Genomic DNA, 18,343 nt, shown 5'->3' with positions numbered 1-18,343 from the left:
CAACTTCTGAAGTTGTGGAGTTTCATTGTGCAACAAGTTTCGCTATTATTGCAAGTAGATATCGAGCTGTTGCGTTCACTGCACCGCTCATAAATTTTTTATAGGTTTTTTATTATTTTTCTTCATGAAAACGGTACCCCACAACTAGTTTAAAAGATTATATTATTGCAATATGCAACTTACTTACGTTAAACAACAAATAATAAATGGATAGTGCAGAAGTATGGTGTTAGTTACTGCAATGGTAATAAATAAGCCTTTATCAGATTGAGACCATATTTAGTCACCAAAAATGCAATGAAGCCGCCAGGTTAAGCTTCCACTTTGCAAAGCAGGAAGCTTATGAAGTGCCTTTATGTATACACTGCTGAAATTGACGGCAGATGATTTAATTTAGCCCTAGGTGATTTTTAAACAAGCTTTCAGTTTGTTGCATTTTGCAGACAAAACAATACTTTTGCTGTATCTGATACAACTACGTTTTCCCTCCGGCTGTTGGACTGATGCAATGCGCTGGTCGTGCACGTTCATTTTACAAAACATGCTTCTATGGAAAAAAAACGGAGTTGCAAATGCCAAATTAAAAGGGTAGGCACAACTCCTTGTGTAATATGCATTGTCATGTCTATTATTAAACGGAAGTTTGTGTTTTTTTCATTGCTTTACAACAGTACAAAACAATTTACCCGTGTTGTGTTTTTTTGCTTGTAAATGAAAAACTGTCGCCCAAATATAACTCCTATAGCACCTTATATATTTTTGTACGTTGCCAAAAGAACGTCAAGTGGCTTGACTCGAGGGACACGATTCATTATGAAAACAGCAATCCTGCCCGTCTGCGATTCCAAACATAGCATTGCCTTGTACGTCAGCATCATTGGACGGGAAGCTAAAAATATCCACGGCTATTTCGGTTTAATTTGTGAATCGGTATTGAGGATCGCGTATTTGTGGACCGGAGATCGCTTTCACAACAAAACTACTGCTGCTGGGGTTATATTTATATGTCACTATTTTGCCGCAGCGCCACTGGCTAAAATGTCGATTGCACTATAAACCCCATTTGCATTTCTATGAATAGGGAATGCATTTTAAATATTATTCTACAGTTCCATTAAATAACATCAATTACAATTTACACAGCTATCTGGATTGCTCTATTTACCCACAAGTTTTATTAGAATTAAATTTGAGCTGTCTTGACCCTTTTTATATCATTAGGCGAAAAATAAATTGTACCAACATAACCACAGCAATTTTAACAATCACATTAAAACATAAAAGATTAATTCCAATGTCATCGTGAAGTCATAAAGTTCGTTTGAGATCAAAATAGAGCTCATCAGTGACCGAAATTTCAATTTATTTTGGGGGCTTTTTTTTGTGAGGACGATCATAGGGTGAAAAAATCATTAAGTGGGTAAATGTTGTCTTTATTATTGTGAATCAAACAGCAGTTTGATTGCGTTTCAAAGGGTAATGGTTGAAACAAAAGGATGTGAGTTTATTTTGATTCTATGCTGAAAAAATTGAATAAATTTATGTTTTTGAAAGTTTCTTATTCACTAGAGAGAACGATTAAAAGCTTGATTTGTTTAATTTAACCACCCAAAACTTCATTAGTGGGTGCACTTTTTCTTTATTTCCGAGATTCCGGATGGGAAAAAAAGCTAAATATAACTTTCTTTCAGGCATGACTTATTGCCAATTTAAAATAGAAAAAGCCTGTTTCCGGGGTTCCTATTTATTGCCCGTAACGAATTTGAAAAGAGCTATGGCAGATTTTTGCACCTATAACCTCATACAAACAGGTGCTCAGGAAACAGCATGGGACCACGTGCCACCAATTAGCTTCCAGCAATCCGATTGCCAAACAGTTTTTTATAATCACACACAGCTGCACGATTGCCTGCTATTCCTGTCCAATTTTTTTGGGCAGTCGTTTGCGAATACTTGTTCACAAGCTATTAATGGAACTGGCAAAATTGGCATGTTCTGGCTATAAGGCCAAAGAGCTTTTTATATATAGGTTCTCTGGCAAACACAGGTTTTGAATGAGATTGTTATGAGATAAACCGGCGTAGTCCATATATAAGTATCGCAACGAAGCAATAAAAACCTGCCGTTTGTCCATCAGGCAAGTGTCACTTGCAAGCGACTGCGTACTGTTTACTAAGTCCGTTTATTGCTGATGATAAATAACATGAATACGACGAAATGTAAACAAAAAAGCGAAAACCAAACAAACTTGAACGAGCTTTTTCTGAAATATAAAATTGGGAAGTGTTGTAGACTTTTCAGAACTGAAATCCACACATAATCAGGTGAGACAGTCTGCCTGCTTGTTTTGCAAGCCAATTATAGACAATAACTATCATTTTTCTGCAACAGCGACCAACAAAAATAAACGCACAATATTTAACACAGAAATTCGTTTGTTCTTGCGCATATGTAGTTTAGTAAATCTGTACAATAATCGCTACAGCGAAAACTGCGCGTACAAACTACATGGACAATTTTCGAAAAAAAAACACACATTAATCACGTAAAGAAAATACGACATAGAAACGGGCGATCATACATTTCAAGCAATGTACTTTCGCGTCTGACCTGGCCTACATGCAATGCATGCAAAGAACGTTACTTATCGTATAACTGACGAGGGCAACAGTATGTTCAGTTGGCTTCTTGCATTTCAAAAACAGAATATTTTTCCAAGCAAAACGGTATGCAGCAATTTTTATAATTTTTTACTCAATACTCTGGTGAATCCGACATAGGAACTTTATTTACAAATAAAATATTTAAAAAAACACAATTTTCAGGCAGTTTTTTTGGTAATTTGAGTTAAAACGCAGTTTTGAGCACAACCAAAAAGGAATATAGCGCTGGGTTGTTATTGGCAAATCATAGGGGTATATTTTGGAAAACTCTATATTTTATACATTGCGCTACTTACGCATCGGTAAAATTTCACGCTTATTAACTAAATACCACAGAAATTTTGCCGAAGTACTTCCAAAAATTTGAAAGCGCGTCCACTGTAAAAAATATGATCAATTCCGTACATATTTGAGGTAGGTTGCGGTGACGGGATGGTTAAACCGGAACAAAACCAAGTTTACCTTTAATCGGGTCATACCTGTTTCATACATAAGGAAAGAAACAATTCTAGAGTGCTTTTTTGCAATTTACGACAAATTTTTGATCACGGAATAACGGGTAATAGCAACTGAAAAATTTAGCCGAATAGTAACGAAAAAAATCTTTACGTATGGCAAGAATGCATTGTGACAAATTGTAATAAAATCCCAAGTCGATTTCATAGCGTTGGAGATACAAGAAAAACAAAGAATTTCGCAAACTAATAACCTGTACAGAGCGGCGATCCTGTATGTCGTGCTGTTGCATGAAATGCTTCTGCGTTTGCGCGAAATATTTACACACTTATGCTAGCTACAAGCGAGTCTTTTCATGCACCGGAGTCGAATCCCTTACGTCCGACACAAACATCTTACCAACGCTCGGGTAAGGGAAAGTCCCGTCGCCTTCTTGGTCCATTTCCGAGTCGCATCCATTGTCGTTGGCAACCATGCAGCGGTGAACCTGCTTGTAACGTTTTTGGGTTTTCCTATTACAAGCCCTGTACAACCAGGTGCTCCTTAGATAATCCCATATGCCTGGACGCTCTACGAAGCCCATTTCGAAGCCAACCGATAGGATGAAATGTCCTACGGATAAGACTATAATCCATATGAGGAACATGGTGTCGGGAATTACTCGGTTTTGCATAAAGTTGGAGAGAGGGAGTGGGGCCCAGAACATAAGGACGAGGTTGGCAGCCACCAGGATGAGGAGACTGATCACGAAGGCGTAGTTACGGTAGAAGGAGGTGCGGAAAGGCCTTCCGCGAGAGAACGCGACCGACACGGATAAATAAAGGAAACAGGAAAGGAAGAAGACCGCTGTGGTCTGGTACAAGACCACGTTCATGTCGTTTTCAACCTGTGGAAAAACAACGAGTTTTTGAAAAAAAAACAGTGCGTGTTGATTAATTTAAGGAATAGTCTCAACAATTTTAAATATAACTAGTTTATGTTTGTAAAGTATACTTGCATCTATTTAATATTTTTTAATTAGATTTGGACAAGCTCACAGTTTGAACCAGGTCAGTTTAAAATGCTTTGTTTATTACTTGAAACAGCTTTACTTTATTCGGCGCACCGACAAGCACAACAATCTTTTTGCAAAAAAATATAAAATAATATTTTTTGTGGATATTTACCTGTGACTGATCAGGTACGTGAGCAAGCGGAGGGCACGTTGAAGAATTGGTGCCGTTAAAAGTTGAGTTATTTACTGTGATGACAAATAGTATCTGTTTATAAAAACCTTAACACATCCGGTGTTTTTGTTGCCACCCGGTTGAAACACAGTGAGTCAATTGGTTGAATCAAAACGCATTACTTGTACGAATTATAACACTAAAATTATTATAATTGCTTTATTGTGCAGAATGCTTGGTATTTTCTACTTTAAAAACAATATTCAACAGAAAAAGCGTTTAATTGGCCCATAAATTGGAGGTAAAACGTATCTTCAACACTTAAAAACAACATAAAATGTATTACAGCTCATTTACTGCTGTCCAATTTCGTCCAAAAAATTCAGGTACTGAATCATAGCTCTCCGTATTAAAGGGGTCGAATATTTAAAACGTAGACGGAATGGCAGAAGATTTACCCAGGGCGGGAGGAACGTCGGTAAACCAGCATTGTTCTTTCACCCAGAAAAATATGCCGACTTGGAAACCGAGTTGAAGCAGAATTTGAACTACCAGTGACGTCAGCATCTCAGGCGAGACCAAACTCGCGAGCGGGCGTTTTCGGTGCAAGTGTCTGTGCGTCATAATTGGTGATTACTTAATAGTCAGTCCGCCTCCGACTTTTTTTACGCCATTAAATGGCGTTAAATGGTCTCTTTAAAATATCAATGCAGGAGGCAATTTGCTGTAAGCGCAATCCACACAGCTAGGCGCAACCTAACGACGCCTTTATGGCCATTCTTGGACGATAATGACAACAAATATTCAGTAAATAGAAGGGAACATGCTTAAGATATTACCAAAACGTCTCGTAAGAGTTTGGGTAATTCTTACATGTTATAAGACCAAGTATATCGGCAGTACCATATCATGTCTTACTTGTGAGCGTGGTTACGGGACATAGTGATGGCCACCAAATCGATTATGATCAGGTCAACATAGAGGAACTGGAGGTCGCTAAAACTCGACGTGTCATTGTAGAGTAGAGTGATGGAACAAAACTGGATGAGCGAATAGAGAGCCATGAACTTGAACATTCCAAAGGACGTCACCAATGCTGCTCTGCCCTCCCGGATCAATGTGGCAACGCATTCGATGCCCAGCTCCGTGTGTGACGTAAATGGTGCCGCAACCGATGCCTGCGTCATCATTTGGTTACGTCATATTCAGAAAATGTTAATTGTTGTTGTAATTTGTCTCCGCAAAAACGCATTATCATTTTTCAGGTGCCAGATTATGTTGAAAGTGTCAGCGCCTGTGAAATGGTTTTCGCATTCAGAGAATTTTTTTGCATTAATTTGCATGGTCCTGTACGCCGTTTCCTACACAAAGGTAGTGAATAACCTATTCTTCATTGCAGCAAGCGCGTTTTGCCACGTCTCTGGGTTTTTGTGGTGTCTGATTTTTACATACACTACGATGTTTACTAAATGAAACAAAGGCAGTACTACAAATTTAAAACGCACTGTGCATTTACCAAAAAACACACATTCTTCAAACCACGGCGCTCTACTAACCTCGTATTCAGATAAAGAGACTCCGGTGTGGGCACGTTTTAAAGCCCCACAATCGTTCGCACCATCCCCGCACATACAAACGTGATAATCCACATTCTCCAGATCCTCCATCAGATCTGTCTTCTGCTCCGGCGACATACGAGCGAACACCGTTCCTTTACAAAAATATATTATTGAGGAGCTGAATGCACGTATCATTCATCTTTGCACAGGCAGTAGAGCTGTGGTTTCACTGGGTTCCGTCACGAAACGACTTAAAATGTGTAACTTTTCAATTGCTGTTAAAACAAACATGTTTATGCATCTTGCGCAGTGGTGGGATTCAGCCGGTTCGCACCGGTTCCCCCAAACTGTTCTTAATGACCCAGTCTCATGTTTCACTTCGTACATTGTATTCCCGCGTGCTGCTAGTGAGAAAACCGGATGCTAAAATATTTGAAACCCGCCATTGATCTTTCGTGTTCATTTAATCGATTATTTTTGCCGAAACATGCAAAAGAGTGGAAATAGAGGAGCCGACAGATTGCTTTGGGAGATGCTAAAATACCAGAAGATGGCAAACAAAAATTCTCACGTCATAAAAACAACAAATTTTCCATATCTAAAGAAGAACCTATTTTAAAGGCTAAATACCTTTGGTGGCGAGCACAGGAAGCCAATCCGGAAAGAAGGTTTTGATTACTTTCATATCAGGCCCTGATACTGCCAGATGCCAGTTCTGTTGATCCTACAAAAAATGTACATCATTTGTATCCGAACAGGATGTAGAAAATGCTGTGCTATGACAAGGCTACTGTGCATTGAATTGTGTTCGGTTCGGTTAAGTGCTATGTACTGTACTTTTGGTCGAAGTTGTCACATCAACATTACTATTAGGTTTATTAAATTTTACCATGTGGTAAAGGGTTCTACATGTTTTATCACACATATTTTCCAAAGTGCTTGGAGCAATTCTGGAACAATTTGTCTCCTGTTCTTTAAAACAGCATCACAAACTAACTAAGTGCTAAAGTTAACCAAGTTTGCTACGAAATTATTTTTACCTCCATGGGAATTGTAACTTGAGACAGACCTTCAACGATATTGTCCATTGATATTGCTGGCGAATTACTGGAAGTGCACAGACTATGCGTTATTATGAGCACAAAGCAAACAGCTAGTTAAACACAACCACAAGTAAAGGCAATTCTTTTTATTTAATTTGTAGACACACTATCAGTATCCAATTTCGAAATCGTGGTTGCGGCGGTTAAAATTATTATTGGAAACTTTTCATTTGTTGGAAATCCACGTACGCTTATTAAACTCTACACTAAGACCGCATTTCGACAAATATGACGGCATAACTCTTACAAACTGGGTGAAGGTGTGGCGCCGAAAGTTAGAATTAAAAAAAACGTATCCATCAAATAGACGGTTTCTGCCTATGGTTTCACACATTCTACGTACTTTGTCGAACTACGGTTTGACCGTTTTCCCGACTTCATGGCACATCCCGATGAAACCCAGGTCAGTTTTGCTGGTTCCTCGCCATTGGGAGCTGTTGCGTTGGCAAGCAAGACCTCATCGCCATAACCCACCATACCAGACTCTCTGGCGACACTTAGCGACGTGAGAATGTTGTCTCCGGTGACCATTAGAGTGCGTATGTTAGCGGTGTGTAGTTTTTGCAGGGCCTCTGTTCAAAAATTGGAGATGGTAATAAATTGTGGGGTAAATGTCAGTTAAGATTCGAGATTAGTAATAACTTCGAAAAAAACAGTTTCGACATGTGAGAAACTTGTTTTTTTTAATTTTTGAAGAAAATTTTCATTCCAATAAGCATGTCTATAAATTTTCAAAGGGACTTAAATGGAAGTTTGCTATTACACAAACATGCTAGTTTCATCGCATGCGAGATTACCCGAAAAGTACAGATTTAACATTCGAAAATGCCCCAAAAAACAAGACAAATAAGCTATGACGTCACAGTTAAGAAGATTACAACGTTGGTAAAACCAGACGTCAAGCACCGCTGATCTCACTTGTCGATTCGGGCTTAAGTTTGTTTTGCAACGCCATCAAGCCGAGGAAGTTGAGGTTGCTTTCGACTTCAGATCGCTCAATCTTCTGTGCCTTTGCCCACGTGATCTTCAGACTCCTCGTTGCCATGCCGATCATGCGGAACCCTTGCTTGGTGTAATCCTGCGGTTTTATATAGGGCGGGATAAAAATGCCATTTTTTCTGATCAATGCGTTATCCTTTCAGATAGCTATGACGTCTATTAAAGTTAGAATGACTTTATCAAAATATTGGGTTTAAGTTTGAGTTCAGTAAAAAGGGGCAGACCTAAGAATATAGTGAATTCAAATGTTGGGACACAAACTAATTTAAACAAAAATTAACGCCGAACCTTCAAAACTTTTTGAAAGTCCGGAGGCAGAGTTTCAGGAAGACACATTAACGCCACCGTTTCAGGTGCGCCCTTGACGTAAACAGTCATGTCACGTGGTCCCGACGATAGGGGCTTGACGATTACGCTCGCTCGCTGTAGCGAAGACGAAAACGGAAACTGGCGCGTAATGCCGAGGTCACGTGATTCCGTCACATCGCCCTGTAGAGATTTACAAGGTCGGTAGAATCAAATTATGGTAGTTTTACAAAAATCGTAAAAAGAGTAAATTTAGCCAATGAACTCGAGATTGTTACGTCACAGTGTTGCAATCATGTAAACCTACTTCTTGGAAGCTTTCAAGTTTTTCAGTGTTAGCGGGAGGTTTCACAAATGTTGTGTGGAGTTGGTCGTATTTCTCTGAATCCGCGACCTTAAACAATGATTACCGAGTTACTGCGAAAGTACAAAAATCCTCCGTGCAGAGAGACTTTACAAAAAAAAGAAAAGCGACTTTGTAAATACAGTTTTGCGTCTGAAAACAAATAGTTGGGAATTATATGAACTTGTATTCAATAACAGCACGTTTTTACTGACATAATTTAAACAACGCTTTTAAGTACAGTGCTGCTTTGAAATATCCGTAAAACATGTTGCGGTAAAACATCAGCAACGTTGTATTAAAGTACGCTAATGTAGCTAACTGAAACCAAGCTTCGTCAGCATGTTGTGGGTTGTATCGCTGATTCCAAAGTTTTACGTTCATTTGCGCAATTAGTTACTGGCAGCAGTCGATAATCTTTCAAGCTATTCGAAAACAAATGTAAGATTTGCAGCAACAGCAGCAGTTTATTCAAATTGTAAATCTATCAGGACAACAAATGTTTAAAACCAAGTGTTTCTGATTACCGTCAGTCGGTTTATTTTTGAAAATACGAAAAATCGATTTCGCCTACAAAGGCATCATCAGTTTCTGCAAAGGAAATGCAATAATGCACTCGAAGCTACCTGTACACAAACTTGGTTTTTAACATTTGCTATCCGCTATAATTGCTGTCGCTGGTTTTTAAGACAGTGCCACATCAGGGGCTAGATTCTGTCCATCTACAGATTAGATTCTACCAGGACGATTTATTCAATTTTTAGTTTAAAGAAATTTGTTATTTGCTTCATTTTTTTCCACAAACAACTCCCAATTTTCTTGCAGCGCTCTTTGAAACTCAAAACGACGCACTATGCCGTCGCGACGCAAAGTTTGAGAACCACTAAACTACACAATTGTTTTCCACATCACACTACGGGGTCAAACTTATTCGAATAAACTTTTAAGACCCAGATTCTTAAAACATTTCCTGGGTTTGCTAGCATGCCCGCACTGAACACATACGAAAAGTAGGATTTTTGTGGGGGGATGAAACGCTTGTAGCAATCAATCTATATCTATTAAGTGTAAGGAAAAATCTGTTTTTCGTTTGTTACCAGAGTTTCAAAAGGCTTTCACAAGTAAAAATAAGTATAAACGCAAAACCGGGTATTCAAACATGTTTTAAATTGCCAAAATATTTTCCATTCGTTTCGTTATGTGACCAACGCCCCTCGGCGGGGAATAAATTGACTCACCGATGGCTCGACTAATTCCCAACCGGTTGCTTCAAACATCTTGATATCCAGTGGATCGCCAGCCAATTTCCCCTCAATGGTCGTAAGTGTGTGACACGTCGCCATGCATCCAATAAAAGTGTCATTTAACGACATGCCAATGCAATCCGGAGACACCTCATTTTCGAAAGTCGTAGTGGAATCAGTGTCACGTGTCACTGGCACAATAACAGCCAAATCAAGGCCGTCTTCGGTAATAGTGCCCGTTTTGTCGAACGCGATCACGTCAACCTGCGAAAACATGTCTTTTCTTCCGAGCATAATTTTTAAATATATTTCTGCAATACAGTGGTCATTTTAAAAAAATACTTTGATATATTTTGTTATGAATAACTAAATTTGAATTTCGTTGTCAGCAAAAATAAAATTAACCCAGATTTGCTGGGAAGCATAATATAATGTTATCACACAAAAATTATGAAATATTACCTACAGCTAATTTTCTGACATTTAGGAATTACAAATATGTTGAAATAATATTTTTGATCATGAACCCAACTACCACTAATTAAAGAGAACACGGAAAATGTCCATAACAAAATACATACCTGCCCACTGATATTAATCCTCTGGGGACTGATGCAATGGATTCTCTGCAGCTTGAGTCGATGTTGAGCATAAATGATCCCGATAGTCATGGCGAGTGGAAGAGCAGGAGGAACAGAGATGGTAATGAGGTCGATCGCGTTAAAGATAATGTCGCGGGCAGTTTCACCCATCATTGCCTGACAAAAAAGTTGATTAATAATAGAGATGTGCCAAATGGACAAAGATTTGGGTTCGTATGAACCAGAATAAGAAATATTATTCAAACGAAACCGAATATATTCGTGTGTAAGTGTTTGGGGAAAACGCATCCAAATCCGTTATGTCAAGATTGATTAACCACAATGCTGAACAACACAGGACTTCCGTTCTTTTGTTTTCAAATGCGCTTCTGTATTTTCGTGACGAAAATACGTGTCACGAGCAGCGCCCAATACTATAATACGATGTTAGACGACCGGATTTCGCTGCAAGCGAAACAGTATTATCGTTAAATTTTTGTTCATTCGTGGTGATTAACCAATAGCAAAAACGTTAGTAGCGGTGTGCTACCGTTTACCAGAGATCTAATAACTTGTCCTAGACATCTTTTTTGTGCAAATAACACAATGTTTTATTGTAAAAAGCGAGAAAAAATATATTGCAGTAGTTTGTTATCTTACCTGTATAACCACAGTGTAAACAAAACCACACAAAGCTATGCCAAAAAGGACCCCAACAAATCTGTAAGCATCCCTCAAAAGCTTCATATCAACAGGTTTGGGATATAGAATGCTGTGGACCAATTGTCCTTTCGCTGTGTGGTAAGCGGTACGTACAACCACTGCTTTTACCAACTCACCAGGATAAAATCTGTTGTTGAAATACAAGTGAAAAGGTGTTTTGCAATATGAAAACTAAAAATATTTTTGGAGCAATATGTAGATACTCTAAAAATAAAGAAACTGGCCCAAAATGTTAAAAACATTGACATGTAAATACTATTTACAGCTTAATGATTATTATGGATCTTACAACGTGTGAAAGAAATAAAAGCAATTATTAAAAAAAGAACGTTTGTTTCAATGACCTACAGCACATATAACCAAACAGAACAGAAATAATATATACCGAGTTTGGAGCACTTCTGTTCCACAGAAGAGAGTATGTCTCTTGTGGAGATCAGAGGAGTAAACGTCCAACATTTCAGACTCCGCCCTCGGAAGAGGGGTCTTCGTAATCGGGACACTCTCACCAGTCAGCATGCTTTCATTCACTATGCATGTTCCTGCACGAAATGAAATATTTAACAAGAATTTTGGAGGGAATTAGGTGCTTTCTGAAAGCTAGTTCTTTCAGGAATCAGCATTAAAAATGTTGTAACATAAAATGGTAAAAAAGAAGTTTTTTTCATTTAAAGCTTTCTAAAGGTAATCAGAAAAACTTGACAAAAAAAAACACAACAGTTCCAGTTTGGTTAAAATAAAGTGTCTTTTGAATAAGGAATACAACTCAAAAAAGGACTATTTCTAAAGAAGGTATTCGAAACCTAAAATATTTTACAGAGAAAGCATCAGGCAACAAAAAAGTTTTTTTAAAGTTAAATTAAGGCATTCACTGGTGTGGCAAGATTTAGATTGTCAAATTTATAAATAATAATGAAAGAAATACAGTCTGCAAACCTTGATAACACAAGTTTGCACTAAACCGCATTGAACCCACTTTGACACAAACTACAAAATACATTATTTTTTGACTATTTTCCAGTAAAACATACCAGAGACAAGAGCTACGTCACAGGCAAGTTGGGCTCCGTGTTGTGGGATTATAATAACATCCCCGGGTACCAAGTCTTTGGCCCATACATCTCCTTCAACATCAACACCGTCAACTTGTCGCAACACTTTCATTGTGATTTCATTGTGATATTTCACCATTTCATGGAGTTTGTGTCTCTCTCGGCGAACCTATGAAAGGATGAGGTAAATACTCATTTATTGTTGTGAGATGCAACGCATTCATGGTTTTTTGTTGCTATTTTTATTCTTTGGACTTTGGACAATATCGGCTCCTATGTGTTTATTCTGCCGTGAGTCGCCTTGCCCTGTTTCCCCGTTATATATAAGTTAGGGCAAACCATAATTCCAAAGTTTTTACATATCACACTACTAACAACACTGTGTTTTCTGCACAACACATTTACCACATTGTTTTACAACAACCAAAAACTTTTGCATTTGTGTGGATAAATTGCCTGTGAACATCCCCTATAGATATCTATATTGATGTATTAATAATAAAACAGGTATTAACAGTCAATAAGATGATTTATAGGCAGCAGTAAAGGAAATAAAGTCTAAGGTCATGGAAGTGCAATATCATATAAGTGGGTTTTAAACCAGTGACAAGAATGAATTTTAGGCTGTAATTGTTTTTTCCATATCAATGCTTTTTCATGTCAGTATTGACAGCGTTTGGTCAGAGCTTCTGTTGATTTTACAAACAAATTCATGGAAAATAACCCTATTGGATTGGTGGCATGTTGAAAAAAAAATCTTGTTACAATTTTTATCTTGTCCAGCATAAATAAAAAAAAACCAGCAGTACTTTCTGTTTGAAACACGTTTTTAATGTGCATTTGTGAAAAAATGATATTCGACTTCCTACTACCTTTTTTATGAAACAGACATTGTACAATGCACAACAATGGTGTATCAAGGCAAAAAAAGTTCAGATCAGACAGTGTTTCACTTTTAAACTATTATCATCACCATCAGTTTAAAAATATTTTACCTGTACAAGAGACATGACTGCAGATACAACTGAAATGATAAAAATAGCACCGGCGTAGACATAATATTCATCAACACACCAGAATATAACGGCAAACATTTGGAAAACATAAAATGGGTTGAGGATCTCAGATATCAGCAGATATAAATAAGATGGAATCTAAAAAAAATACAATAACCTTTAGACTCAAATTCTTTGCCATTAATATTTCAGTCATGTGCTGCCTAACAATCGTGCAATGTGGACTTTGACACAGACATAAGTTATTGTAAGATGTTGAGTAACGGGAATTAAACACACTGACCATATTAACTTAATGTATATGGTGTTTTTTTTCTTCACCTTCACAGTAATAAGATTGGGACCATACAAATCCATTCTTTGTTTAACATCTCTTTGGTTTAGTCCGCCGGTGGAATTCTGGTGAATTTGTTCCAGTGTAGCTCTGTCTTCTAAACTTCTCAGTTTGACGAAGGTCTACAAAATTGATGACATTATGGGAGGTGTTTGCCAACTGGAAAGCTTGTAAAAACCTGTAAATGATCTTCCCATATGTATGTGGTGTCGTGGTGAATAATGTACATCACATCAGTGTTGATATCGTTGCTGCAAATTCAATTAACAAGTTTAAGCTCAGATAGATTCCACAGTAGACATGACATCAATGTTTAAATTCATAGTTTGAAGTTTGGATTTTTAATTTGAAACTTCGTAACACCTTAACATAAACTTCCGTATTAGAAGTTCAACAGGTAAGAGGGGGGGGGGGGGGGGGTTCTTTTATCTTTTATTCAAGAAGGGAAAATATTCCTTTTTTATTTCTCTAAAAATATTTCTCAATAATTCAATTTTCTGCATCATTAGCAATGGATTCAATGTATAGGCCATTAACTACATTCAAATTGTACAATAGCAGACAAAGCCACAGGCAACTGGCATTGGAAACAACCACAAACCAGCCTGTTGCAACCGCCAACTGTGCCAAATCATAGCACCAGCAGTTGTTGTGGGTTTATGATGTAACAAGGCCAAATTGAGCTTGTGTTTGTTTGACAATATTACCTGAAACTATGCTTGTACATTAGGCCTGTTGGGTAGGCTTGGACCATCAGATATGCTTTTTGTCTTGGCATGTTTCTTATGTTTGCCACAAATATCTGCATTACAAACAAATGATTTAGTTTTTGTTAGCATCATCAAAGAACTCTTTAAATAAACCAAAACAATGTATGAACCAGTTTTTGCTGAGTTTCTAGTCCGAGAAACTGTGAATCATGAGACAATTTTTAATCAAATTTGTTGTTATTGTAATTTGCCATGTGTACTTCTTTTTAGTTTGTGTTACAGGACAATTTTTGTTGGCTGCTGAATCACATCACACATTTTTCATCAAAACTACGAATTTGATTAAAAATTGTCTCAGGAGTTGTACAACACCAATAATAAAAAAAAATCATAGCATTGTGCACAATAAATAGTAGCATGAATGAACAAGACACGCAAAATGTAGCACAGGCGCTGATAAGACCAGTTAAAGTTAGTTGAGTCATGTGCTAGCAATATACCATATGCTTTTTATCATACCTCTTTTGTGTCAACCAGCGTCAAACAGACAGCTGTCATATCACTTTGGTTTGCTTTGCTGTGTGTCCATTTCAGTCTCCAATCTGGTCTCCAGTAAAATATTAACTGCAGGAAGCCAGCAGTGCAAAGCTAAACATAAAACAACCTTGCTTTTATTTGGAATATTTAAATTTAAGTAATTTTACAATACCAATAACTACTCTATATGTGATATGATGATGCTGTTTTTGATATGTTGTCATATGGTGTTTCTCAGACTATTGATTGCCAAGAGCATTAATCAATACAAATTGACAACATGATGCTGAGACTATCTGGCCTTCTTTTGTCTATGCCAGTTGCTCATAAGTAAAAAAAGGTCTTAAAGCAGTAAAGCATTTTAAATCAAACCAGTACCAATATTAAATATACTTCGAAAAATTAGTTTTCTATTTTCCAGTCATAACTTACCGTTCCCAGCCATGTCAGTGCAGTTTTCCAAACAACCCTTTTGTAACCTTGACACAGAAGTTCATGTGGTGTGTCTTTGTCAATATGTGATACATACATAACATCCGCATTTCCAACTAAAATTTAATAAACATGGATAACAATGATTTAATGGTGCCAACTGTGCCACAGTAACAAAATTATCAAGTCGTATATCTAAATATACAACCAGATCGGGAGACCTGACTGTATAAATTTGTACACTTAACTTTAACTCCAAATTTGGTCAAACACCCACTGCCAAAATAAAGCTCAACTTAGCTTGACTGCATTTACTGATGATGGCATCTTGCTACAAGGTTTAATAAATATGTCGAATCTGCATTATGAGCCATCTACCTGACCGTCAGGATATAAAATACCTCGTTGGCCAGGCGTAAATAAGTTTTTACAACACATTTACTGTCAAACGGAGAAAAGTAAATCTAAATCTGCAATGCAGTTTTAAAGCACATGAACAGTATTATTAATGCATGACATTCATGTTTGGCAACATCCTGGTTAAACAGTATTTGTTTGAATTGGTTGCATACCTTCCTTCACCAAACAAATCAATGCAAACTATGTCAGAAACTCACAAACTGTACCAGAGTATTCAAACAAATCGTTAAATAAACCAACTCTCAAAGCCAATGAGAATGTTCAGTTTTGTTGAAATATCCAGGGCAATGACATAGTAATAGTGCATGTAGCAATGTTTTGTTTTCAAATCTTTACTAAATTCTATAAATAGCTGAAATTAGTGATTGACAGTAAGTTTAATAGATGACAAAATAATGTAACCATTTGTCTGTGTTTTTACATATCATGAAAGTAACTTGTTCGGTGTTAAAATTGTTTTGCTTAAATGTTAACTACTATATATTACTCTTTTGGCATATAAACATGTGTTATCTCAATGTGTGACAATTACCTATATTGGTCTGCGGCAAAAGTGGCGAATCACTGCCAAGCTGGGAGCGATCGCTGTCCAGATTGTTTGAGTCGTTCATCTTCGCTTTGCGGTGCTAGCTGTAGGCTGATTTTTTGTTGCGTAGTGGATGCACAGATACAACCAGTAACTGATTGATGTTGGAAATTGGTAGAGGCATATAAAGTGATCAAATTCCAGCAGCAAAAAATATCAATTATTTGGGTCCTATTTGAAATTGCCTGGAAATGTCAAGAAAAGTATTTAAAATAGTTTGACACCTTCCACTGTGTAATATATATTTATTTATTGAATCAGTTACAGTAATAGACAATAATGTCTAAATTATTTATTTCTAACAAATACAAGAACCAATTAAAAGAATAATGACAAACAGTTGGTGCATTTGTTAAATGAAACAAAGCACCTGGGAACCGATCACATTACCAAACATAGTTTACAACTTAATCATATTTGCAATACAAACAAGAATTCGTTGGTCTGTTGACAATCACTGACCTTAACTACATCTGCTACAGCAGCAGCTGCTCTACATTAACTTTCTTCGTGTAATCCTAAGAAGTTAACCAATCTAAGGTGGGGATTTACGTATAACTTGGACTGGATTCTAAAAACACGTGTTACAACTTTTTGCCGGTTATAGAACAAAAGAAATGCGGTGCCGGTTTGTTTCCATGAATCACCAAGCAAAGTTTTTCAGGGGCACAAAGTGACACTCTAGCCGTCTAGCGGCACATATCGGCACTATAGAATACGAAAAACAGGTATTACATGGTTGCACACACTTGCACTAGCTTATTTTGAAAGGACCGCATAATTCGAGCTGATCGAAATATAGTAAGTTAAACCAAATATTTTCTATATTCATTGGACCAATTGAAATCTACAGAAAAATATATTCCTTCGAAGGAAGCATATTTTTATATCAATATTCTAGGAACGTCTATTTTAAGGAAAGGAATCAAACCGATTGTTGGCTCAAACGTCAACATCATTTTCATATCTATACCTCATTACGCACAATTCCTGGTTGTGCAGGCTTTGAGACCCAAACACATTTACCATTTCGTATGATGGTTTTCTGCATGACTTTGCAATGACCGAAAACTTTAAAACAGCAAATTATACTGTTATCATGTATTGGATCGTGTCCATAAGTTTTTTAAGTTGAATACCACGTCATTATCCCCAAAATTGGTAAACATTTCACTTGGTCTACGTATCAGCAACAGCATTACATGATGGTAGAATATTTGAAATAGTATTTCCTTTAAAAACTTAAGCAGTTAAACCATCTTATAGTCTGAAAGAGGTTTATAAAATGACGTTTATGTTTCTATTTTCTGATTTATTTTACAATTTCCACATGAAAGAATTACATCGTGTGTTAACCACACGTTTTCCGGTTGTAAATATTAACAATATAACAACAAAACAATCGCCATTTCATAGTGTAGGATGTTGCGAACGTCAAAGTGTTCCAACAGTCTCAACGAGAATCGATCAAACTAGTGCGCGAAGTCCCAACATTTTATCGCTGATCTCCTCGTCTTGTTATTGGTCGGAGTAACACAGCATCATTTTGCAGCTTCTGACGTCGCAATAAAATCCAATTTGTTTTGCACACAGCTCGGGTGTAAACAACGTTTTTCCTTATAAGGTTATAGCTTGGGCAAGCATTTTTTACCAAACCAGGATGCGAAGCCATGTCATCCTGGACACAAGATACAATTAGGTTTTGTACTTGGTATTAGAGTGTAGGCTTGTGAAAGGTGTCCTGGATGTTACAGCAGAGGCAATTTACAACAAACACATATAAATGCTCTGTATATTCACAAGGAAATCACTAGCCGACTTCTTCGTAATCCTTCTCGAGAACGGCAAGATCCTCACGCGCCTCGAGGAATTCTCCCTCTTCCATTCCCTCTACGACGTACCTTTAATCCACATATTTTGTTTTATTTTTATTTATCTATTTAATTTCTGTTACACAATATAGATTATAATCTATGGAGCGTATTTTTAAAAATTAGTGTATAGTATTCTTGGTGGTATTTCTTTAATGGTGGCGGAGGGTAAATTGCAAATAGCTCCTATTTTTTAGTCATTTAGGCCTAATTATTGTGTTTTATAGTTGTGAACAAATACT

General features: G+C 37.1%; 1 protein-coding gene across 1 annotated transcript; it reads right to left on the bottom strand.

The window, feature by feature from the left end:
* Window positions 1-2,171: 2,171 nt before the first annotated feature.
* On the bottom strand, window positions 2,172-18,039 carry LOC145906832 (polyamine-transporting ATPase 13A3-like). The gene is made up of 24 exons (XM_082994306.1): window positions 16,693-18,039; window positions 16,177-16,415; window positions 15,225-15,340; window positions 14,775-14,903; window positions 14,253-14,347; window positions 13,724-13,796; window positions 13,533-13,667; window positions 13,191-13,349; window positions 12,175-12,364; window positions 11,529-11,685; window positions 11,081-11,270; window positions 10,421-10,597; window positions 9,834-10,103; window positions 8,560-8,646; window positions 8,235-8,435; window positions 7,866-8,025; window positions 7,291-7,519; window positions 6,885-6,951; window positions 6,475-6,568; window positions 5,842-5,996; window positions 5,204-5,463; window positions 4,744-4,898; window positions 4,286-4,359; window positions 2,172-4,005 (listed from the first exon to the last, which is right to left on the bottom strand). Exons 2-24 carry the CDS (start codon window positions 16,253-16,255, stop codon window positions 3,457-3,459), a joined length of 3,801 nt encoding a protein of 1,266 aa, XP_082850432.1. The 5' UTR covers window positions 16,256-16,415; window positions 16,693-18,039; the 3' UTR covers window positions 2,172-3,456.
* Window positions 18,040-18,343: the final 304 nt, after the last annotated feature.

The sequence above is a fragment of the Ascidia mentula genome, chromosome 6, assembly GCF_947561715.1.
Source record: "Ascidia mentula chromosome 6, kaAscMent1.1, whole genome shotgun sequence".
NCBI classification, from domain to species: domain Eukaryota; kingdom Metazoa; phylum Chordata; class Ascidiacea; order Phlebobranchia; family Ascidiidae; genus Ascidia; species Ascidia mentula.
The sequence above is the reverse complement of the archived record's forward strand: the minus strand, read 5'-3'. Positions and strand labels throughout refer to the sequence as shown.